This window comes from Corvus kubaryi, unplaced genomic scaffold, assembly GCF_017639235.1.
Source record: "Corvus kubaryi isolate FWS band 111438036 unplaced genomic scaffold, C.kubaryi_AGA036_p1.0 37157, whole genome shotgun sequence".
Classification (NCBI taxonomy): Eukaryota; Metazoa; Chordata; class Aves; order Passeriformes; family Corvidae; genus Corvus; species Corvus kubaryi.
The window spans coordinates 794,450-819,180 of record NW_024581041.1 but is presented as its reverse complement, the minus strand read 5'-3'; the positions used below and the strand labels follow the sequence as shown (position 1 = coordinate 819,180).

At 41.4% G+C, this 24,731-nt stretch overlaps 1 protein-coding gene across 4 annotated transcripts in view; it reads left to right on the top strand.

Annotated features, from left to right (window-relative positions):
- RALGAPB (Ral GTPase activating protein non-catalytic subunit beta) overlaps nucleotides 1-24,731 on the top strand; it is a 66,048-nt gene that overhangs the window by 18,652 nt on the left and 22,665 nt on the right. The window contains exons 7-19 of one of the 4 annotated variants that reach the window (XM_042021688.1): nucleotides 407-585; nucleotides 2,864-3,012; nucleotides 3,123-3,339; nucleotides 7,949-7,984; nucleotides 9,676-9,877; nucleotides 11,293-11,460; nucleotides 12,231-12,345; nucleotides 12,585-12,732; nucleotides 16,251-16,315; nucleotides 16,484-16,616; nucleotides 18,585-18,706; nucleotides 20,751-20,933; nucleotides 22,910-23,061. In XM_042021688.1, the coding sequence (XP_041877622.1) occupies nucleotides 407-585; nucleotides 2,864-3,012; nucleotides 3,123-3,339; nucleotides 7,949-7,984; nucleotides 9,676-9,877; nucleotides 11,293-11,460; nucleotides 12,231-12,345; nucleotides 12,585-12,732; nucleotides 16,251-16,315; nucleotides 16,484-16,616; nucleotides 18,585-18,706; nucleotides 20,751-20,933; nucleotides 22,910-23,061 (1,869 nt within the window). Of the gene's footprint in view, nucleotides 1-406; nucleotides 586-2,863; nucleotides 3,013-3,122; nucleotides 3,340-7,948; nucleotides 7,985-9,675; nucleotides 9,878-11,292; nucleotides 11,461-12,230; nucleotides 12,346-12,584; nucleotides 12,733-16,250; nucleotides 16,316-16,483; nucleotides 16,617-18,572; nucleotides 18,707-20,750; nucleotides 20,934-22,909; nucleotides 23,062-24,731 lie in introns of all 4 variants that reach the window. The other 3 variants (XM_042021687.1, XM_042021690.1, XM_042021689.1) reach the window with 3 other exon arrangements.

Genomic DNA, 24,731 nt, shown 5'->3' with positions numbered 1-24,731 from the left:
CAATCCACTCCCCTTCTTGTCACTGTTTGACAATATTTAATTCATTGCTTACCTTTCAAGAATAACTTCAGTGATTTAAGGAACTCCTAACTGGGTTCAAAAGACCTTATAAGTAATTAATATTACTGCAATAATTAGTTTAGCAATTGTGTGCTCTGGTTTGTTTTATTTTACTAGAGTTGTTCAGTATATTTGGGTAATGTTTGAAATGAAGACAGTTAAATACAGCCAACCCAGGAAGTGAAAATTGCCTTCCTGTGATGGAGTAACAGCTAAAACGTATTGATATTGGATACTGGTTTATGGTGTTATTTAAATGCCTTAAACTATTGCATCTTCAAATGTTTTTAAAATCTCAACAGCTGTTCTTAAACTGACTAACATATTTTGTTCTTTTTGTGTGCAGTAATCCTGTGGATTTGAGTAACCCAGCCATTATTAGCTCTACCCCCAAATTTCAGGAGCAGTTTCTGAATGTGAGTGGGATGACTCAAGAACTGAATCAGTACCCCTGCCTTAAACATCTGCCTCAAATATTCTTTCGTGCCATGCGTGGAATCAGCTGTTTAGTGGATGCATTCCTAGGTAATGTTTTAGTCTTACCCATGGATAGCTAGGAATATTAATCATTATTTTATTCTCTTGAAATCTGTGTTCGCCATGAATACAGCAATAACAATTTATCATTTGCAAGTATATCCTGGAACTGATGAGGAGGGGACCTCATATCACTTTTTAAAAAATCTCTATATACAACAGTAACATTTGAATGCATGAAATTTTAGATGGCCTTGGTTTCAAATGCAAAACAAATAAATCAGAAATATAAAATAAAACTAGGGATCTCTTTCCCAAACAAGGGTTCTTTTCTCTTTCCATCAAGTCACCAATGCAAGTGCTATGCTTTAGCATGTTGTGAGCACTCACCACCATGTTTCTAATCTTTGTGGCAACTGCTGTGTGCCTGTTTTATAAGGTGTTGAATTTGAACTGTCATCTTCAGATCTTTGTGAGGGTTTCACTTAGTTTATGGTTAGTGGGTGATTATTACTACTGAGTAGAAAAGTCATGTTTCTTTGTGTCTGGTGGTAACTGAGTAGCTCTGGCTGGTCAGTTTTAAGTCACAGGATGGAGTACGTGAAATTTAAAGCATTATACTTAGTATGCTTCAGACTTACTGAAAGTTCTTCAGGAATACATGCTATTGTAAACTTGGAAGAGCTGCCTGTCTCCAGCTGCTTTTCTGCTTACACGTGTGCAAACAAATGTCATCTGCCATAAGTGTGAGCTGATGTGAGACTTCAGGAGACTCGAGCAGATGCATAAACAGTATTAGAAAAAACCTGCTGGTGGAATGAGACCATCAGCCTGGAGAAGAGCAGGCTCTAGGGACACAGAGGGCAGGGTTAGATTGGATATTGGGAAGAAATTCTTCCCTATGAGGTTGGTGAGGCTCTGGCACAGACTGCCCAGAGAAGCTGTGGCTGTCCCATCCCTGGAAGTGTCCAAGGCCAGGTTGGACAGGACGTGGAAGAATGTGGTCTAGTGGAAGGTGTCCCTGCCCATGGCAAGGGGTGGAATGGAGGGTCTTTAAGGTCCCTTTGAACCCAGTCTATTCTGTGGTTTTATGAATCAGATACTTCAGACTTAAAAAGATCTTGTAGCAAGATGAAGCACCCAGGGTGATAATAGCCCACCTGGAGTGCAGAGATAGAGACTACAATGCATTGGGGCACAGGAGAGTTTTCAGTGAAATTACATTCATGCTGTAGGTATGGTTTGGGAAAGTGTGCTCAGGCAGACTTGAGAGCTGCAGAAACCCCTTCAGCAAAGGCTGATGGGAGAGCTCATTGCTTTCTGTCACAACTGCTAAAGCATTGAGCTTTATCTTGCTCTCCCTGGTACCTACATGATGTCTTTGGCAAAACAGTGCATCCTCTTTTCCAGCCAAATGTACCACAACAATGGGTTTCGTAGTGCATACTCTGCCCGGGGTGTAACACTGATGGTTTAGCAGGAGCAAATTGTTCTACATTGTGTTATGAATGGTACTTAGGTACTTTAATTAACATGGTCAAAAAAAAATCTGTGTCAAATTCTCAAGCACATTGCAGTTCCCCACATCGTTTTTCAAATGGGGCGCAAGGGTGTTGGTATTTATTAAAATGGGCAAATTGTCACTTCAAGTTTTGCAGATGTTGAGTTGCTTCTGACTGGGAAGAGCTCTGTACATCATGAGTTTCACTGAAGCTGGATAAAAAGTGGTCTAATGTCCTGCTGCTGCCAGAAAAATTATAGCTTGCTCTGCTTTCTTACTCTATCTCATGTACTGCCTTAGTATTTGACTGTTCAGCAGCTGATTCAGCTCAAACCGAGCAGAAAGCTGTGTGGCGGATGTGTTTCATCTTAATTTAGTGAGCTAAGGTGGCTTTAAGGGCCAGACATCTTAGAGATGTCTCAGAAAAAGGTGTAGGAGTTATGATTGGGAAAGAAAGGCGAAGGCGAGAGGCATCTGAATTTTGGCAGAAGTGAAATTGTCTTTGGCAAGTGAGCCTTGCTCCTTTCTCTCTGCCTGCTTCTAGACTGGTTCCTCCTATCTGTCATTTCCCACAGCCTTAAGGTGTGGGGTCCTTTGGTGTTTTTTAATCAATTGTTTATTTGATGTAATTACTGTTTTCATTTGGTTATGCATTTATTTCTGCTAATAGTAAAATAGGGAGAGGTGTTTTTCTTTCTACTGCTGTTTTGGGGAGCTGGGGGAAGCATGGCTTTTGACCAAAGGCTTCTATGCTTGCTAATGGCCTGCTATGTGTGAGCCTATGGAATTCTTGCTGAAAGCCTGCTTTATTCCTGGCCTTAACAGGCATTTCCCGACCCCGGTCGGACAGCGCACCACCCACGCCAGTGAACAGGCTGAGCATGCCCCAGAACACTGCTACCAACACCACTCCACCCCACAACCGGAGGCATCGGGCAGTGACTGTGAACAAAGCAACGATGAAAACCAGCACTGTAAGATTTCATACTCTGTATTTGAGTAGCTGACCCTTTGGATTGTTTCCTCAGTTAGAGGAAGTAATTTCCTTGATTGTAGGAGCTGATCTGTTCTTCTGTTCAAACAGGTAACTACTGCACATGCTTCAAAAGTGCAGCACCAACCCTCCTCTACTTCTCCACTCTCTAGCCCAAACCAGACAAGCTCTGAGCCTCGGCCACTTCCAGCTCCTCGCAGGCCAAAGGTTAACAGCATCTTGAACCTCTTTGGATCATGGTTATTTGATGCAGCATTTGTTCACTGTAAACTTCATAATGGAATAAACAGAGACAGCAGCATGACTGGTAAATATTACAAAAAATATATGTACTCTTTTTTTTCCTTGTTTTATTGACATTTCCTACCTGCAAGATAAACACATGCATAATCTAAAAATGTAAAATCTGAAGTGCTCTGTTGTAGGTAACCCCTTGAGCTGAGCCAGCATCTGCTATTATCTGAGCAGGTGTTTGGGGATTTCAAAGTTTAAAAAAACCCCAGTCTTTCCTATTAAATACTCCCTTGCTCTAACAAGCATGGCACTTCCAATTATGATACTGGGGAAAATGCTATTAAGGGAAGGAAATCATATGGTAAGACTCCACTTCCTAATTTGAAATCTGCTTGAGTATCTATGATTAATAGCAACTATTTATATCGACTCTTTAATATTTGAAAAATTGTCCTACATCACGCCACATAATGCACGAAGTGGTACTTCTCCTTGGTTTTGGAGAGTGGTGTATTTTGAATGTCTGCTTAACTTTTCCAAGAGATCTATCAGTCAATCTGTCAGTAACTCACTGGCCTAAGAAAAACAGGGGAAAGACATTTGTTGTAGCAAGTTGGATGGATAGTGGGACTTGACAGCAGCAGTTAAGCTGGTGGTCCTCCTTGTTTATTGTGTCAAATTCCTGTGTGAAAGCTTAGGATTTGGGATCTTCTAAAGGTATTTTTAGGTATGTAGCACATGACTTTTGAAAGTGTTCGTGTGGATTTCTGTGGTAGGAGTTTGGAATCTCTCTGTAAAAGGCCTGTGACTCCTGACTAGGGATACAGCTGGGCTTAGGAAGGAGTAAGGCATCCTTTGAGGGTGTGTTCAGTTGCATATGCATTTAATGTATTACTACATTTAGTACTTTTCAGATTGATTAAATCATTTAAGTTTTGACATAACCTGTTTCTTGAGCAATTTTAATGAAGTGCTGAACCTGTAAAGGAAGGATGTCAGCTGAGATGGTGCTTATGCAATAGTGTCAGCTGTAAACAGAGGTGTTGTGATGCTGGCAGAAGTACACAGTCATCCAAAATCAAAAGGTTTAACTTTCTTGAAGGGGTTCCAGGGCCTTCTATTCATGTATGCAATGTCTTAAATCACCTAACAGCAATCAGAAAATTGTTGTGTTACTAGCCTTGCAGAGGGATTTACTGGCTTTCTGAAAACTAGACAGCTGTTTGGAATTGAGTTAATTCTGTTCCTCCTCTATGCTCTTCTGAGCTGTCCATAGTGAGACCAGTCTTTGCACATCACACAATCTGCTGTGTATTAGCAGCAGTGGTTCTGAGACAATGATGTTGGTGGACTCCCAGGAACCTGGCTGGGTCACGTCCTGCTTTTTTTAGCCATTTGGAAGACAGAATTAACTTAAAGAAATTTGGGTGTTGGTACTGCTGTGTAAGGTCACTGGTCACTGTAGTGCCATGGTGGGCTGGCTGAAGGAGGGAGAACTGAGGACGGACCCCTACTGCTGAGACACTGTAGAGAGGCCCCAAACTCTGATTGCCTGATTTATCCTTTTGCTCAGCCTCTGCTTAAGGTGGGAAAATAAGCAAGACATGTAAAGGGCCAGCCCCCTGGAGTTTCTGCTGACTTGAAGCATCAGTGTCTTTTGAATGAGCTTTAAGTCCAAATTGAAAGTTTTTATTCTGGGAATCTGACCTGTGATGCCTGATGCCTCCAAATCTTTTCCTCTTCGAACAGCATAAGGCAGGAAGTGCTATGCTGGTTGACGAGGTGGGCCAGGAGGGTTCTGTATTAGGGCCCCCCGTCACAGAAGTGAGGCCCATCAATAGCAATCAGATCTGCACATTGTGCCCATCCACCTACTGCTGTTGCCCAGTGTAGATGTGGCTTGAAGGAGGAGGGCCAGCAGAGAAGGAACGGCTAGCTCCCACAGTCCGTACCCTCAGGAAAGATGTCCAAAATAAATCTGATGCTTTACAGCTGCAGTTTGGCTGTTCCTGTATGTCATGGTCCATCTGCTATCCTTTGTAGCCATGACACTTCAGCCGCTAGCTGGAGTATTCTTACCATGTTTGACTCTGCTGTCGATAATCTTAGCATTAGCTTCAAGGAGCACTATTGTTTTTATGGGTGCTTTAAATGTTTTGATTGGGAAGTGTCTGCACTTAAAATCAGCTTTGCCATGTAGTCATGTCTTCCACTGGCCCACACACACAATATTTCTTTAGGTCTGGAACTGCAGCTGTGTAAGATCGTAGCGGCTTAAACCCATCTAATGTTTGCTTTACTTCAATGCCGTTCAGTTAAGAATTCCTTCTCTTTTGACTGTCTGATACAGCTTCTTTGTTTCTCTGCTGTCTGGAGGACTGAGGACCACTTTGCAAAAGTATTACAACTTGCTCCTTGGTCCTGTAGAGACCCCTGTGCCCTGGGACACCTCTGGAATGCTGCATTTTCTAGTGTGTGTTCCTGTCGCGTGGCACAGCCTCAGTGAGAATCCCTATGCTGTGATTACCAAAGAGAGATTCATGAGCTCAGTGCAGGTGACCTGTGGATGAGACATGGTCTCAGGCTCTAGTTCAGAATTTAGTTTGATTCTTTTAAACAGATCCTGCTGACACGCATGGCCAAGCACATTGTCCTTCTCCCATCTTACAGTGCACCTTTTTGATGAGCTCTAGGAAATAAAGAGCACTGATCGAGGCTGATGTGAATGAGTACCCCTCTACCCTTCCTTTCTTCCTTGTCCCAGGATCTCACGTTTTACCTCTGGAACTCTTTAACCTCCAGAAAGGAAGTAATGAAAAATGATGGGTGGAAAAAATGTCCAGCTTTTTGTAGGTCTTGAGATGAAAAACTGTCTAAATGGGTAGAAGGGTAACTGAATTTGCTCTACTTGACCCTGCTTTGCTGGGGAGGACTGACTATCTCCAGAGGACCCTTCAGCCTCAACTCTCCTGGTTCTGTTAGTTTAACTGCTGCCTCATGGTTTTTCAATTTCCTGTCATTGCATGGGTGAACTTCTTGTACCAACCCTTGACTGGAAAACTGTAGGTGTTCCACATTTGTGGTTGTTCTGGTTTTGTCTGTCTTACAGTTGGCTGCTGGTGATGGTTATCACCTGGAAAGCAGTTGTCCCGTTTGCTCTTTGAGCCCTGTCCTTCAGGGTAGTCCTGTGTCATTGTTTAGATTCTGAAGCAGAGCAACGATCATGCCATCATTAGCATGATGCTTTTGGGCCTTGAGTGTCCTTATCAGGTTTTAGTTTCTTCACCCAGACTTTGATGGTGAAGCTTTGGGGTGGGCAGCTGATAAACATCACTGTGTTGTGGTGAGAGTAAAAATGGCCTGTTGGAATATCCATAGGTGGTTTGAAAGCAGCTGGATCCTGCTGGCGTAGTCGTTAAAATTAGATGGGTGTGTGGTATTTATGTAGCTATTATGATAGTGTAGGATAAATAGATCCCTATGATAGATAACACCTTCATAAGAATTTGGCTACGGAGCCTGTATGAGGTTAACCCAAGAATGACAGCTTGGGTGTGTGTGAGTCTGTGCCAGGGTAGGTTCAGTGGCAGGATGTGTTTCAGACAAGCTTGGCTCTACTACTACTACCTACTACATTCTACTGCTACCTACTGTCCTCAGCCTTTGAGAATGGGGAGAGGTTCACCAGTACCTTGTGCCAGCATTTCAGCAACTGAATCTTCCAGTCTGATGGATTCATTCTCAATCCTTGTACCTAAAGGATGCCAGCTCTGCAGTTTATAGAAGCTGAAGGAGTCACCTCAGGGACTTGCTGGTATCGCCCAGGGGCTGTTGGCAGTGGGTGAGCCTTGGGGTATATCATTACCCTCACCTCTTCTGGCCCTACTGTCATTAATGTCCCATAGAATGTTACTGAGGCTCTAGGAGCAAATTCTAAGCAGCCTTGACTGGGGACATTGTGAGTGCTGCTGAGGGGCTTGGTTACAGGTCTGACCCTGCCTGTTCAAAGAACTAGCTCTCCCCAGGTGGTGGGTAGTACCTGTCTGCTGGAGTTCTAACTCTCTTCTTTCTCTGGATGTTGTTTGAGATGTTTAATGTTTCTGGGAGTGTTCTACCTTTTGTTTCTGCTTTGGAAGATTGTTAATGGAGCTGGTGGTCAGGGGAGGCATGCTCAGATAATCTGGTTGTTAGCAACTTGGCTTAGGGAAATGGGAGCTGTAATACTGTTGGGAACTCCTGGTTTGGAAGCAGGAGTACTGCTGTGAGGAGATTGCAGGTAAGTAACTTTCCCCCTGCAGGATGTACCTCAATTCAGAGGAGCCTTAGGATGGCCTGGTGTGTGTTCCATGTGCACTGGGACATGGGGACAGGTCTGTGAGCTGACAAGGGTTAATACATTCTGTTAAAGAACTGATACATGTTGATATGAACAGCTCTAAATCTTAGTCGTATTTTGTAACTTTTTGTTCATTGTTTTGCATGGTACTTCCAAAACCATAATTTTGGACCTGTATGCCAATTTCCTATGTGTTTAACAAGCTTGCTGTATCATAAAGCTTTTAATCAATTTTTTAAAAAGCTAAAAGCTTCTTAACTTATATTACAATTTCACCATCTTAAAAGTATTTTATAACTACTGCTGTCCTTTGATTTGTTTCCATTTTATTTCTATTATCTTGCAGCATCTTTTATCCAAATTCTTCTTTCTTATAAATCTTGTAAGTAGGAACCAGTAGCTTTTCCTTAATTGCGGTCATGCTTTTCTTTTTTCATAATCCCATATTTTATTTGTAAACTCATTCTCATTGTCTCTTGTAGCTTTTGCACTTTTACTTGAAAAAGACAAGTAATTTCTTTTGTGTGTGTTTTTGAATGGGGAGGATTGTTGGCAAAAGCAATTAATCTGCCTGAATCAGTCCCATCTTTTCTGTACTTTAGTCTGTGATCATGTCATAAATTTCAGGACTTTGCACTAACCATGTTTTTTTTACTTAAAGCTTATTTTACAGACCTAGTGTTTGATTTGTATGCTTTGTGCATGTAGTGTTTTTTTCCAACTACAGTATATTGCTGGATAGCTTATTTAGGATAAAAAATGGCTCATGGGAAGATGCATAAAGATTTGTACTTATTTGCTACTTAACGTCAATGAAAATTTGTAAGGTAAATGTAGGTTAAATGATAAATTTGAGGACAAAAAATTAGGAGTAGGCATTTGTCATTAAGACATTTCCTTTAAAACAAAACAAAAAAGCACTCTATCTGTAAATTATCAGGTATTCCAACTGCTTGAGTGTTAACATGCCTTTGTTTGCAAGGCTGACTGTGAACCTGTTGTTCTCCAGTGTCCCTGAGCTGAGAGAGAAGAAGTTCTCTTTTGCTGGTAGAAACACATAGGTGTGATTCTGTCAGGAGCACACATTGTCTGCACTAACAAGAGCACACTCTTTATGATGTTAGTAATCCTAGAGTGAAGCTGTCCAAGGAAGAGAAAAAAAATTGGAAAAAAATCACATTGAGTGCAGTATATATTTTGTTTTGGTAACTATCCTGGAAGAAAGGATGGAGCCAACAGAATGAGTGGTCTCGTATCTACACAATGCTGATGTGTGAAAGGGAGACAAGAAATCTCTCTAGAAAGACATGGATTGGAGTGGTGTGGACTGGCAGAACTGGTCTGCAGGGAGAGAGCACAGAGCTGGGCAGAACCAGGTTAGGTCACAGTGGGCTCCGAGAGGGTTGTAGAGCTGTTGTAGGATAGGGAGCGGGAGACGGCCAGCCCACAGTTAGCTGCAGTCTAGAGGCTCTATTATTAATTGGCAGTTTCAGTGATCATGTGAGGAGAGAGGGACCAAATTAGGAGAATGGGATTCCACAACCTTCTTTCTCATGTGAGGCCTTAAATTTTTTTGATTATTTTTTTAGTAAGGGTGTTTGTACAACAAAACTGGATCAAAGCCACTTGGTGTTCAGGGCAGCATGAGATGAGTTGGCCAGCTGGAAGTAAAGCACTTCCTTGGAGGTCAATAGTAATGGCACCGTTGAATTTTTTTTTGTTTTTTAGGGGAGCAAGGGAAGGTGGCACTTCATTTTTGTGGGGACAAGAACTAGGTGAGGGAGATCCTTGCCCTTCAGAGAGGATAGGAAGCTAGTATTGGATATAAGTGCACTCTTCCCAGCAAGTTTGGGACAGTCGCTAGGATATGAAGGTCAGTTGTTGTCATCCTTATGAAGAAAACAAGTTAGGTACACCCACAAATACTTCCTAAACAGAGGCACTGGCTCAAATACAATGAACTAATAGCTTCATGTTAACTACTAAATTGGACTTGATCTTTGTGTCCAGGATCCCATGAGCCTATTCTGTACATTAACACGCACACTGAAACGCTGTTTTTTCTCTTCCCAGCTATAGCGACCCAGGCTAGTGTGGAGTTCCGCCGGAAAGGATCCCAAATGTCCACAGACACTATGGCTTCCAACCCCATGTTCGATGCAAGTGAATTCCCAGACAACTATGAAGCGGGAAGGGCAGAGGCGTGTGGGACACTGTGTAGGATATTTTGTAGCAAGAAGACTGGGGAGGAAATATTACCAGCTTACCTATCCCGGTACTAACCTATCTTCCAGTTGCTTTATTGGTGTAACTTTATGATGCAGACTAATTCCCAGTGAATAGCATTCAGTCGCTGTCTGAATCCTGTGTTGCCAGTTTAAAAGCACCTAGCTGGCCCTTCAGAGGCTGGAGGTGGGATTCCTGGCTAAGGCCAGCACTGTTTTCCTCTCACGTTTTCATGATGCTGCTTTCCACTGGGTTTTCTTCAAGTTCCAGTTAAAGGGGAGAACCTTAAGTGCCTTCAGCTGGGAGGAACATTTTCTTTGACGCTTTCTTGCCTCCTGTATTATTATTTTTGTTTAGTTTGTCACTGAGTACTGTTCAGTTGGAAAAAATACATGTGCAGGCATAAGACTTTGTACATTTTATTAGACCACAAAGGTTCTTGTCAAATACCACATCATCGGGTTTGGTTTTTTGTAGTTGCTTTTTTTTTTCACTCTCTGAGTATTGGAATGCAGTAATATCCCATTATTTGAAACAGTTGTGTTTCTGAACACAACTACCTCTGTGTTCAGTATTATTTCTGAGAAAATGAGGCAGTTTTGCCTGTCATAGTATACCTTTTTCACAGATTTTTGTTATGTAAAACAGCAAATGCTAGTGGCAGAGAATTTTAAATCATGATTCTGTCAAACTGTTCAGGTACATTTGTCTCAGATGGCATCAAAGCTTCCCAGAAGACTGAACAATTTTATTTCTTGGATGTTGTAGTATTTTTTGTATAGATAGATCATATTTCTCTTGGCCAGTCAGTGAGATTCCTCTGTGTCTGCAAGACTTTTGAAACAACTGAGAGGGCATACATGTTCTCTATCAAGAATCTGCAAAAGAAACTAACTGCTCTAGGATGATGGGCAGCTGGGTTTCTGTCATTGCTTTTTCATTTGAAGTGGTTATGATGGTTATGTTTGGTCTCATTTTCCAAATTGCTGATCAGTGTGTCTTGTCCTGATATTCTGTCCATTGTCCTGTCCACTGCCTCCCCCGAGATTTCACAGTATTTTTTCCTCATGTTGAGGAGTTAAAATCAAGGTCTTGCTCCCACCCTTAGATGGGAAGGGTGTAGTGGAGAGCAGGTGATTCAAGCACTGTTAGTAACCAGCTGGTTGTGCTTGCTCAGCTCCCAGTCTGGGTGTTGCAACAAGTCAAAGATTTCAGTAAAACTGTGCTGCACTGGTTTTTCATGTGAAATACCTGTCATTTGTGAGGGTTTATTAAGCTGGTCAGGTGTGCTTGCCTGTGCTCAAGTAATGTAGGGGAAGACTCATATCAACATTTCCTAGCTCTGATTTTGAAACTTACTCTATTTTATATAGACAAGATCAAATAGTGGCTGCACATTCTTTTTCATATGGGATTCTGATGCTTTTTATGTGCAAATAATTTAATCTTATCTTTCTTTGTCAGATTTTACATGCTTTTAATTCAGGGTTTGCAGATAGCAGATTTCGTTTGCCACCCGGTTCTTGCCAGTGTTATTCTAAACTCCCCTCCTCTGTTCTGCTGTGACCTGAAAGGCATTGATGTTGTGGTTCCCTACTTCATTTCGGCTCTGGAAACTATTTTACCTGACAGGTAAATTGCAATATCCATATAAACATCATCAGAGATGTTGGGAGGTGTTTGTCTTCTGTCATTCCTGAGTAGTCTCACCAGAGGAATTCTCTGATGTGGGGTCCACAGTGTGTGTGTATTTGATGGTGATAATAGCAACACTGTGTAAGCTCAAATTTTCAGTTTTATTTAATGCAAAATTTCTTCAAAGCAATGATAGTGCTTATTTTAAATGAAGTATGAGTTGTTAGCTGCATATTCATTGATGCAAAGCAGTGCCTTTAAGAATAGGAAAATATATTGAAATATATCAAAAATATATTGAAAGCCTATTGATTTTAAAGTAAACTTTCACAAGATATTCGTTAGTGGCTGTTGTTGCAGTGTATTCAATAAATAAGTAATCCCATACATCATTAAATGGAAAAATTGATAATTTAGACTGATTAAATTGGAGTAGGCTCTTATCAGAGCTTTATAGATTTCTGGATGTTTTGCTAAGTTAGGCACTTAATAGTACTCTCTGCATGCCTTCTTCAGTGTATGTGTTATGTCTTGGTACCATATTTCATTTTGATGTTAGGCATTTAGACATAAAGCATTATTTATCTCCTGGACTTAAATCTGAGCCACTGCTTCTTCTAATGTAGCTCTTAGAAAGAAACAGCTACATTGCATACTGCAAATTACTTAAGCCTATTGGGTGGGTGTATATTTAATTTTAACTTAGTTACATTCAGCTCCAGATTCTTGTGAAAAGTTGATTAACTGTCTGATGCTTTGACTTGCAGAGAACTCTCAAAGTTTAAAATCTATGTAAACCCCACAGAGCTAAGAAGAGCTTCCATTAACATCTTGCTATCTCTGTTGCCTCTCCCTCATCATTTTGGAACAATAAAGTCTGAGGTAGTACATTTATCACTATGTTTTGCATTTCCATTTTTCTTTTCCCTGGGAGTGGGGTTTGGATGGGTTGTGGGTTGTATTGGGTGTTTTCTTTAGTGCTGGCACTCTTCCAGTGAACCTGGAACAGTACAACCATATTACAAGGTGTCGGTAGCAGTGTGTGCTGTGAATGTTGACTTTTGAGACCCTACTGATGTGATCTTTAATTGATACTGAAATAAGTGTATTTTTTTCTTCAGGTTGTCCTGGAAGGGAAATTCAGCAATGATGACAGCTCAACGTATGATAAGCCAGTAACATTCCTGTCCTTGAAGCTGAGGCTTGTGAATATCCTTATAGGAGCTTTGCAAACGGAAACTGATCCCAACAATACTCAAATGATACTAGGTTATTTCAGCTTTTTTATTTATTAACTGTATTATAGAAGTGTCTCAATTAATCTGTCCTGGGATAATGTGGGTTGTTAGTGATGTGTTGCTTTGCAAGAAGAAGGTTTAAATTCCTGGCAGGTTGTCATATATGTAACCTCCCTCATACTATGAAAACATCTTAAAAAGTCACATTTTTGTTAATCTTCCTCCTTTTATGTGGAGTAGTACTTGAAAAGTAGAGGCAAAAGTAAAGCACATTCTAGCACAGAGAATCAGTCTTAACTAGAAATGGAAGTAGGTAAAAATGTCATGATTCTGGGAAGGATTCCTGACTAAAGGATTTCGGAGAAAACCTTAGGTTTTGGCACGGTTAAGCCTAAGAAACATATTGAAATACTGGTGACTGGTGGTCCAGCATAGGCAAAATACAGATGGCATTTGTTTAGCAGTGTGTAAATCCTCAGACAAAACCCGAAGGTTTTCGAATAGAGTTTGGAGCTGCACTATGCACAGTTTGGAAAACTGTTCTTTGAGGTAATGAGTGGATTAACATTATGCTGAATACTCAGAAAGGAAGCAGAAGATGAAAACTTGGATAGTGCATAATCTGAAAAGTCAAGTATGTTTTCAGATAAGTAAAAATGTATGTGCCTATTATTCTCCCTTGTCCCCCCTTATTCTTCTCTCTTTAGAAGTGCTTTTTTCAACATAATGGTGTTCTTGCCCTTACCACTTTCCTTTTGTATGTTTAAAAAGGCCACAGTCTTGTGGTGTGTGAGAGGTGTCTGCCTTTTTCTGGGAGGCAGAGAGTTTATCTGGTTAACAGAGGAGGGCAAGAAAATGATGTGTAGTTGTCCTGGTTTGAGACAAATTTGGAGGAACATCCGAAGTGAACGTCCTCTGATAGCAGGTTACAGCCACCCCTCCCCCACCAGTTTCAGGAGGAAATTCCTCGGAGTAAAAGTGAAAAAGGAAAAAAACTATTTATTTAACAAGTAAAGTGCATGCAGGCATGGGGAAAAAAAAGAATAATGCTAAATAATAAAACCTCTTGCTGTGGAGAGAACCTGGGTAGATTTCAGAATCCTTTTTGGGTGTGGCTTTCTCCTCTCCAGAGCTGGGGTTCGGTGGGGACCCCCTCGGGGCTGATGTGTAGGACCTCCCAGTACGTTCTGGTGTTGCTGAACAGTCCAGAAGAGAAGAGGAAGAAGAAGCCAAAGTCCCAGGGAAAAACTCTCTTGCCTCATCTATCAGACTAGCGTCAAAGCAAAGGAGTTTAACTCTCCATCTCTCTCCTGAGAAAAGGAGCCAAGATGTGGGAAAAGCAGGAAGGTGCTTTCTTCTGCTCTGTAGCAGCCAGGAACGCAGGGGAGTGTGTATCTGTGTCCTTGAGCACAAAACCACTTGGTTTTTTTTTTTCCCTTTCTCTCAGACCCAGCTTAAAGACACAGAAGGGCACAGGATTCATGTCTGGCCTAGGGCAGATGATGGGGAATACAGTATCATACAGTCACCCCAGGACAGTAGTTAAGGGAAGGGAAGCAAATCCAAGTCTGCAAAGGCTTTTGGAAGGTTACCTTGCAATAGTTTAAGTAGTTCCTTTTCTTGCAGAAGACTAGAGGGGAGTAATTTGAAAGAATAATTTGCACCCAGTGCTGGAGAATGGATGAAGATATCTGTGGTTTCCAAGTGAGACCCTCAGAGCATTGGTGCACAGACGATTGTCCCACCTCCAGCACTGTGTCTGGTACCGCAGGGTGATGCTCTGTTAAATCCCACCCATGTGGTCCCATGCCCCTCCACACTGAGTTGGTCTGCAGCCAGCTGGGTGGGTGCTCTGCCTTGAATGGCTTTTCTGCTGGGAAGTATTATTCCCATGCTAGTCCCTGCCTGTTCACCTGCCCTGTATTCCTCCTCTTAAGCTCCTGTTTCCTTATGTGAAGTTATCTCCTGCTGGCTGTAGCTGGACGGGATTCATGAATCTCCAGCTTAGCCAGAAATTCTCACATGTGCCACCAGCTTCTCAACAAAACCAGGGTTTGTTTCCATCTGCCAATAAATGTTTGGCAGAGAGTGGCGCATTTCATAGAATCATGGAGTGGTTTGGGTTGGAAGGGACCTTAAAGCTCATGTCATTCCACCCTGCTATTCCACCATGCATTCCACCCCCATTCCCTGGATGGAGACATCTTCCACTACCCCAGGTTGCTCCAAGGCCTGTCCAGCATGGGCTTGGACCCTTCCAGGGATGGAGCAGCCACAGCTTCTCTGGGCAACCTGTGCCAGGGCCTTCCCACCCTCACAGGGAAGAATTTCTTCCCACCATCCCACCTCACCTTGCCCTCTCTGTGTGAAAACATTCCCCCTTGTCCTATTGTTTCCCTTCGTAGAGTAAGTTGTGTTTTCCTAAATGTTCATTGATGGATGAGACGGGGAAGGAGGCAGAAAATTAAAACTGATGTCACCAAATGTGTCAGTGTCAGCCAGTTTCAGGTCCATGTCCTTATTGCTTCTTCCTTCATCATTTGGGGGTGATGCTGCCAAGCAGGTACAGGCTGTTCACCCTAGTTTAGCTAAGACACATCAGCAGTTTTGATTTAAATGAGTTAAATCTTTCCTGAGGTTGAAGAGAGAACTCTGTCCTGGCTAGTTTGGATGCAGTGGGGTTGGTGATCCCTGCAGTTAAGAGTTTCAGCTTTTTAAATACAATATTTTGGGCACTGATGGAAATTAGAGCATGGAAAGTGAGAGGCTGGGGAGAACTTTCAGGCAGAGAGAATTTCAGTGTATCCCACTTCAGATTACGAGCTGGTCTTCTGATATCTTTAAATGTAACCTGAGTTTTTAAATGAGCACAATCTGGTATGAGACAAGGAAACACTCCAGCCCTTCTGTGAAGTCAAAATCCTTCCAAACTGAGGAATTTGACAGACCTATCACAGAACAGTTGGGACTGGAGGAGACCTCTGCAGATTATCCAGTCCAACTCCCTGTCAAGGCAGAGTCACCAGGAGCAGGTGACGCAGGAACCTGTCCAGGTGGGTTTTGAATGTCCTCAGAGAGGGAGAGTCCCTGACCTCCCTGGGCAGCCTGTTCCAGTGCTCTGCCACCCTCCATGGAAAGAAGTTTTTCCTCGTGTTGAGATGGAACTTCTTCTATTTTAGTTTGTGCATTACTTGTTGTCCTGTTGCTGGATACCACTAAACAGTCTGGCACCATCTTCTGGACATCCACCCTTGAGATACTGATATGTAATGAGATCTCCTCTCAGTCTTTTCTAGACTATGTTCAAAGCATTTTTAACATAGCTGAAAGCATTCTGTTCAAAGCATTTTTAACATAGCTGAAAGCATTCTGTGTCTCAACTTTCATCTGCTTCAAATGGCTAAGCCTGAAGCAAGTCCTGTGTTTTAATAAGAGCTTTTATAAAACAGGATTGCAAGTCTCTATGTTAGACCTTCTGTGCTGCTTGGTAAGTTTTAGTAGCGAATTCTACTGTAGTCCATAGTTACCTTCTTCTATCTGATTCTGCAGGTGCAATGTTAAATATTGTTCAGGATTCAGCGCTGCTAGAAGCCATTGGCTGTCAGATGGAAACGGTGAGTATTTTTTGTTTATGAAGTTATTTCTTCAGAAAGAATGCATTCCTCACTTTACCTGCTATGGAAAGGGGCTCAGGTAGCATCTTGAGGTTTGGTCTTTTGTATCTGAGAGCATGGGGAACTCAGAAATTGTCTCATCTCTCGAAACTGCCTTTCACTTTGCAGAATGGTGGTGAAAACAACCTCTTCAAGAGCCACAGTCGTACTAACAGTGGCATTAGCACTGCAAGCGGTGGCAGCACAGAGCCCACGACACCTGACAGTGAGCGGCCAGCACAGGCCCTCCTGAGGGATTATGGTAAGGATAGCTCTTTGGAAAACTGTCATGGTATGCCAGGTTGATGTTTTCTGGGTTTTTCTGTTCTAGTTCTGGCTAAAACATTAATGTGCCCAGGTGTTTGAAGCCAGGGGGGATAGTCCAGCTGTGTGCTGCAAGTCTGCACTTACATGTGCCCTTCCAGTGGTTGTCTTAACCCTTCTAAAGGACTCTTAACATTTTCAAAATCAGAATGTAAAAGTTTATGAAAAAGGTGTTTGCAGACTTTACTTTAACTTATGTTTTCAAGACACTTAGTTTCTGCCAACAGGAATGGGATATATGTACACCAAGTGTAAATTAATTGCTTCATTCGTTTGATAGCATTCCAAATGCTCTCCTGACCTCTGCAGCACCTTTTCTTAAACCACATTTAAAGAACATTTCAGGGACTCTGGCTTTTATAGAGCAAGTAAGCAGAATGCTTGTGATATGTCTTTGTTATAACAATAGAATTTAGTAATTAACTTTAGTTTTCTGTGTCTTATACTGTCCATTTTTGACTCTCTGTAGTAAAATCCATGTTCTAAATCTGTGTGTGGTAATCTGGCTGACTGTCACAATCCTGCAATTTCATTTGCTCCTGTGGTCTTCAGTTTAACTGATGTTGGCCAATTAAATGTGAGAACAAATCACCTTTATTATATTGCAGCCAAGACTGACAATTCTGTCATCACCAACAAAAAATGTTTGGTGGTGTTTTTTTATCTAGTTCTGTAAATAGTAAGAGGAGGGAGATTATCAGGAAAGGCTTCAGTATATTCTAGGGATTCATATAAACATGTTGGTGCTTTCCCTACAGGATTTGCTTGTTTGAAATTATCAAAGTGCTAGTTTTCTGCACACCATTTAAATTGTGTGTTTATTTTATGTGGGTTTTCATTGACAAGTGCTTGTAAAAATATTCATTTGTAAGATTTAAAAAATCTTCTAAATATTTGAATTACTGAGTCTTCATACCATGATGTAACTTGAAATATATTTTTGTAGTATATTCATTTTATTGGATTTTTTAAATTTCCTGTGCACAGAAGGTAAGATTGTAAGGAGCTTATGAAAAGGATTTACGTTTCAACTGGATGCTTGAAACAAGAGAAAATTGAAAACAAGATGGTCTGTTGTTACTGTTTAGCCATAGTAGATTCTTGAATCTTTTCCTGGTGTGACATTGGACTTAGTTCTTGAGTGTTAAATAAGGTAATTTAAATTTTGGGAAGGATATGCCTTATCCATCATAGTTCTCATGTCTCTTTGTAACTAGTCATTGAGCAGTTTTTTATTTCTGACATTAATTTGCATACTTCAATTTTAAGAAATACAGATAGTATTTATGTTTCCTAGTATTTTGAAGTAAGAACAACTTATACTTAAAACATTTTCTGTTTTTAATTTGGAATTAAAGGTTCAAGGAAATGAAAGGTTAAAAGTAATTGTTTCTTTCTCTAGCACTGATTCTTTCATTATCTACATCTGTTAATCTAGTGCAGCTTTTGATAAACATTAGGTATGGAAAGAATGGTTTACTTCTGACACAGGTATCTGAAATTACATGTGCTCCTTAGTTCCTCAATACAACTACTAATGTTTCATATACATTACCAATGCCTGTATTTGTCAGAGACTAAAAGACATGACATGACAGACAATTTAAGTACAATAGCGAAACCTGAAGCTGGTTGTTCTGCTGCTGGGATTATTCAAAATGTCTTTTTAAAAAATTAAATTGAGCTAGCTAGTCTGAATGGATTTGTATAATGCCTGGAGAGTACGTGAGGGAGTTAGCCTGTGCAAAAGTCACCAACCCAGTTTTGAGATGGTTAGGGTTTATTTTATGTCTGTATTGTGGCTGCTTTGCCTTGTGCCTCTGCTTTGCTTATTGTCACTAATGCTTAGTTATTTTCCCTCCCTGTGGTGTGTGGTTTTGGGGTTATATCCTAGCTCTTCATACAGATACAGCTGCTGGATTGCTGATCCGCAGCATCCACCTGGTAACCCAAAGGCTCAACTCCCAGTGGAGGCAGGACATGAGTATCTCTCTGGCTGCCCTGGAGCTGCTCTCTGGACTGGCAAAGGTGAGACATGCAGCGTGGCGTGCTCTGGCCCCTTCTCACAGGGTGGCTGTGGTCCTGCCTGGGTGAAAGTCATGCCACAAAACATATTTCTGTGGCTGAGTTTGTCAGCAACTCTTCTGTTTGGAAATGAAAAAGAAACAGCGCTGCTGTTGTAGGTAATTTTCTCCCGGTGTAAACGCACTGTGGCTCAAAGGATGCATGGCCTGGGAATGCCTTTTGGCTGAAACTTCTGTTGTACCACTTTTCCCCTTCTTCTCATCCTGGAAATAGTTTTTAGAGCTTGACAAAACATAGTGTATCGCTAATAGGAAGTGTTGCCTTCTTCAGAGCTTTATCTGCACGCAGTTCCTTCATTCAACACAAATAACAACTAAAGCTACTAGGTGGGGGAGACGAGTTGTTGAGATGCAAAGTGCCCCTTTCTGCCTGAGAGCTCTTGTGCCCAGGCTGGACTTCATGGCCTTGTTAAGCAAAAGTCCGGTGTACTTAGAGCAGCCACGATAACCTGGTGTGACAATTCAGCATTTCTCATCATAATCCCTCAAGAACTCAACAGATGTCTTTCAATGTATGTCTCAGGCAGTTTTTAGAGCACAAAGTCAGCACTGAGCCATATTGGACTGGGTGTTCATTCACTATTGCAGTAGCATGAACTGATGAATGTATTTGAAAGTGTTCTGAAATGAATTAATGTGTATTATTAGGTCTTATAGAGCACCATACAGAACCAGGGATTCCTGCAGCTTGTGTGGTTAAACCAGGGTTTTCTTGGTTTGGTTTGGTTTTTTTTTCTTGCAGGGTTATGGGTATGTGGAAATATATTATCTTTTGAAATGTATCCCCAGGTTAATACTAAATATTGTAGTCTTTGTATAATTCTCATGCAACTGAAGTAATTCTTGCCCTGGAATATCTTTCCCCTTTAAAACAAAGTGGGGAAAAGAGAGATCACTTCTTCCTGCAGAACTGCAGTGGGGACCTGTTCTGCTTGTGTCTTTGGAGGTGACAGGTCCCAAAGCCTTTCTCAGGTAGGGGCTGCCCTGTCTTGTGTCTGTTCAGCACTAGGTTATTAGTGGGACTTGGAAAAGTCAAAAGTCTTGTTTCCTGCTGGTTCACAAACCTCCCTTTCATAAGCTCACCTTTAGGGGACTCTGCTGTAGATCTTGGGCTTCTGAAGGATGTTCTACCTAAATCCTGGGGCTCTGAATTGTCATTCCCATTTGTGGAGTACAGCTGCCAGGCTTCAGTGCTGGCACCAGCAAGCCCATCCACCTTCCTGCTTGGATAAGGGTACACCTGAATAAGCAAAGCTTTACAGAGCATGGTCAGATGCTACAGAGTAGAAAAATCCATCTGTTCCTATGCTGAGTCACAGGCTGTGAATAAGAGAGAAGAGAAATTCAGTTCTTTAGCCCTACAGTGCAGATCCTCATGGCACATTGTGCTGTTTCCTGACCTTCTGGTCTGGAGCCTTGCTTTCTGCAGCCCTGAGCTGGGAGAGGAGCAGAGAGGGGTGTTTGCAGTGAGTTTTGGGGAAGAGGTTATGGGGTTTTTGTCATTGTGCTTGTCGGAGGATGGCTTTTTTGTTCCTTTTTCCAGTGGTGAAAGTTACTGTGATGAGAATATGTCTAGGGGAAAGGTGCTTGAGCAGAATGAAGCTGAATGTGGAAGGGAAACTTGGCAGTGAGTGAGTTCTTGGAGATACAGAATGGGTTGCTAGAGCTGAAGAGTCATGTGTGGAAAATAAGTTTCAATACTGCAAATTCAGCTTACATTTGGTTTCTTATCAAGCCACGCTGGTACCATTCCTGATCTTGGAAACCAAGCCATGCAATGTGGTCACACCTCAGTGCAGCATTTCTTTACTTTTAGTTTCAATATCCATCACTGTTAAATACCTGCAATTTTAACCTGTAATCAAAAAAGAGCTCAGCTGTTTATTCCTATTTCTTAAAACTGCATTTAAAAATGTTTTCAAGAACTGTTTTTTCTCTGGAAGATTTTTGTGGAGGAATTCTCACCCTGTCGCCCTTGTGTGGTGCAGGTGAAGGTGGTGGTCGATCCCTCGGATCGGAAGCGTGCGATCAGCTCCGTGTGCAGCTACATCGTGTACCAGTGCAGCCGCCCGGCCCCGCTGCACTCCCGGGACCTGCACTCCATGATCGTGGCAGCTTTCCAGTGCCTCTGTGTCTGGCTCACGGAGCACCCCGACATGCTCGATGAGAAGGTCAGAGTCTCCAGTGGATAGATTTTGAGTGCTGCATCTGAAATGCCTTTTGTGCCCAACCTCAATAATTTAAAATAGTGTGGTTTGCTTAACTTTCTTAGGAATTCCAAAACAGTTTCTGTGCAAAATACTTCTGAACTTTAATTCCTGATCTTTATTCACCAATACAGTTTTTGGCTTTAAAATTACCTTTATAGTTATAGGAATGTCTCAATCTTTCTTCTTGCTTTGTGAAACTGGAAAAAGAGAGAAGAACAGAAATCTGGAAAAAAACCAGAAAAGAAACATAGAAATGAATGGGGTAACCCATAGCTGCAGGTAGCCATGACTCTCCTTGTATCTCAGCTCTTACCTGACTAAAGCATTTTCTAGGCTTAATAGAATTCCTTTGATGCTTTGATTCTTTGATAATCAGAGTTTGTTTCACCAAGAAACCAATTTTCTAGCAACTGAGCAAAGCATAGCTCAATGGAAGGTGGAATTTGCTTGGGAAGCTTGAGAAGAGCAGGAAATGAGAGGCATGTTTTCAATTGCCTTCTGCCTTGCTGCTTAAGAAAAAATGAAAAAATTTGGATGCACATTTTCATTACTGGTCTCCTTTCAGAGCCAAGTTAGTGATTTTTCTGTGGTTTTATAGATAATAGATATGTATGTATTGTGTAATATTTTGTTATCTTTTTAGATAGAACATGTTTATGTTTTGTTTATTTTGTAATGTACAAAAGTACGTATATTTTAAAAAAAAGAAGATTGAAAACCCACAAGCAGAACTTTAAAGATGCTTTCTGAATGTGCTTTGGAGTACTGGCGTGGCAGTAGGTGACTACGATAGGATGGTGGCACAGGTTGTGGTTCATAATGCTGTATTCCATTTCTTTATGGTCTTTTTTATTTCAATTACCACTATAAGGAGATAGTGCTACATACTGTGTGCACTATGTACTGGAGACTGAGTAGCTCCTTCCTGAGTCATGATAGTCAGATGAGAACCTTTCCCTGCGTTTGCAATTATTAAAAATGCAGCTTTCCAGGTGCCTCCTCTTACATTTGCTTTGAATTTCACCTGCTGTATTGCTACTCTGTAAACTCTTGCTGCAGTTCTTCGTGGCCAGTCTTTGCAGCTCAATACTGGTTAATTTTGATCTGTTAGAAAACTTTGATTTTTCTCTTCACCTTTTATTCTATATCAACGATGAATATAAGGAAAGACAAAGGCCAAGACATAGAACCCTGTCAGGTTTCTGGTGGTACAGCCTGACCACTCGTGTTCAGTTTTAATCAGTTATTTGTTCAGGAGAAGTCTTCCTTTGTTATTCTGTAGCTCAGGCCATGAGAGTTGAACCTTTGTTGTAGCAATCCAAATATTTTCAGCAGGTGATTTTGTTCTGCACAGCACTTTTGTGTCATAGCTGCAGCTCTACTGAGTGTTGGCCTCTCCTGTAATAGATTTGTTGATGCTTTTACAGTGTACTTTTAGAATGTTCTTATTCTTCTCTTGGTGAATTAGATACCATGATGTATTTTACTAACGAAAGATGTTGGCAAATGAAAAATTTGGAAAAGGATTTCTTGCAGTTTTCCAGATGAGTTCATTCTTGATGTGCTTAGAACTTAAAACTTCTGCAGAGTCCCAGAAATGCATTTATTGTCTCTTTAAATATGTGTAGATTTTTTGGTTGCATTCATAATAGTCCTCTTGGCAATTTGGTATGTAAATGTATTTATTCATTCAGAGCACTTTTTACCATTAGAATATGAGTAGATAATACAAGTACACATCTATAAACAGAAAAAATACCAGTTCTATAGCAAATGTGGTCTTATTTTAACAGTGTTGGAATAATCTTCTGCCTTTAAATAAAGAGCTCATACTACCAGCAGTGGGTTTTTTTACTTAATGATATATCACTATTTCCATGAGGTTTTGGAGATGTTTATCCAAATGCTTCTGCTTCACGGTTGTTCTTGTGTTTTAGGATTGTTTAAAAGAGGTACTGGAGATTGTGGAGCTGGGCATTTCAGGGAGTAAATCCAAAAACAGCGAACAGGAGGTCAAGTACAAAGGAGATAAGGAGCCAAACCCTGCATCCATGCGAGTGAAGGATGCTGCTGAAGCTACACTAACATGGTATGTAATTTGTCAGAGCACCTTTAATGTTCAGTGTCGTCTTGTCTGAGAGTGTTTAATAGGGAGTTCCCAGCAGGTGATCTCTGATGTAACGAGAGCATTTAAGAAGTTAGGCAGAAGTTCCCTTTCTTTGCCTTTTGGGCAGGACTCTGCTCTGCCTTAGATCTCCCCCCCTCCCCTTGCAGGTGTTAACAGAAAACAGATCCCTCTGGTCACTGTTTTCCCCTCCTGCCTCCTCTCTCCTTGTACAGCAAAACCCACATCCTCCTCCAGCCCTGGTGTTCTGTTCTCGGCCAGGCCTCTCTGCAGACAGCAATTCCCTCTCTCTTTCACTTAACTTAGTGATCCTGTCTTCCCATTTTCTCTTCTCCTCAGCCTGACAACATATGCTGTCCCCACTCTGGTGAGGAAACTGATAGACACTGTGTGACAGCAGGGAATGGCACATGCAGCACATGTATGCTGGAGCAGGATGGGATGGCTTCCTGCCCACAGCGTTGGGCTTGCTTAATGTATTTGAGAGGTTCTACTGGAAATGCAGTAACAGATAATGTGTGGGTTGGGGAAGCACAGAGAGGAAAATTGGGATTTGCTCCAGAGAACTTGGAAAGCACTGTGTTATGGGCTGAACAGTATGATGGCAGACAGGACAGATTGAGGATGGGGAGGATAAATATGTTTTGCAAAAGGCAATAGCTGCTTTCTTTTTTGCTCTGCTTTGAAATCCAACTGTTATAAATGTTACTGTTAGTAAAAACAAGTGTGCAATTTCCAAGAAAAAGCAACTACTCTTCGGAACTTATGGACAAATCCTTATTGGTGCCTGAAAGTGTTTATTTTCATTTAGAGACATGAAACTGTTTTCACAGTAAAGTGGAAAAGTGTGTGGAGAGGGCAATCAATGGACTTACTTTTGGTCTACGTGCTGGTGTTAAGGGTAAAGTCCTGATTTAAATCATATGAACTTCAGTCCAACTCTGGACAGCTCTCATTACTGGTTCCTGCCATAGAAATTTTCAATTTCTAATAGTGTTGGTGAGATCATGTACAACTTCAGATGATCTAAAATGGTGCTTCTAGGGGCCTCCTAAGGCTGTGGCTCCAAGGAAGTAAGCACTGTTGGACCCCACCTGGAGGTTTTCTTCCAGGGAAGATGACCATCTGTGGTAGTCACGCTTATGTGATCCTGGACCTTTTAGGGTCCCAACCCTTTAAAGGGTTTTAAGGTACTGTAATCCGTACTTGAAGAAAGCAAAGGCAATTGTAATTAGTGCACTGCCATGTCTGTCCTGCTTGTTGATATGAGGGGGCTAAAGTATGGATGATTGGAGAAATAATCTTTTAAAAATGAACATGAAGCTATGGAAGGGTACAGATTTTCGTGCTTTAAAGCATGTCTTTATAACCCAGGTTATAAAGAAGCTCATTCTATAGGCAGAGGAAAAAGAAAGCTCATTCTATAGGCAGAGAAACCTACCTTCTTTGTAGGTTTTCATGTATGTCTTTCTGAAGGTACTGGTTATCTTAAAATAACCTGATGGGTGAGGGCAGATGTGCCCTGATAATGTAACTGCTAGGTCAAGATACAGATGAAGAATGTGAGTGAAAATTTGTGCTTGGGTGGAACAGTTCACTTAATCTGTCATAACTCTCAACTGTTTTCTCACTTG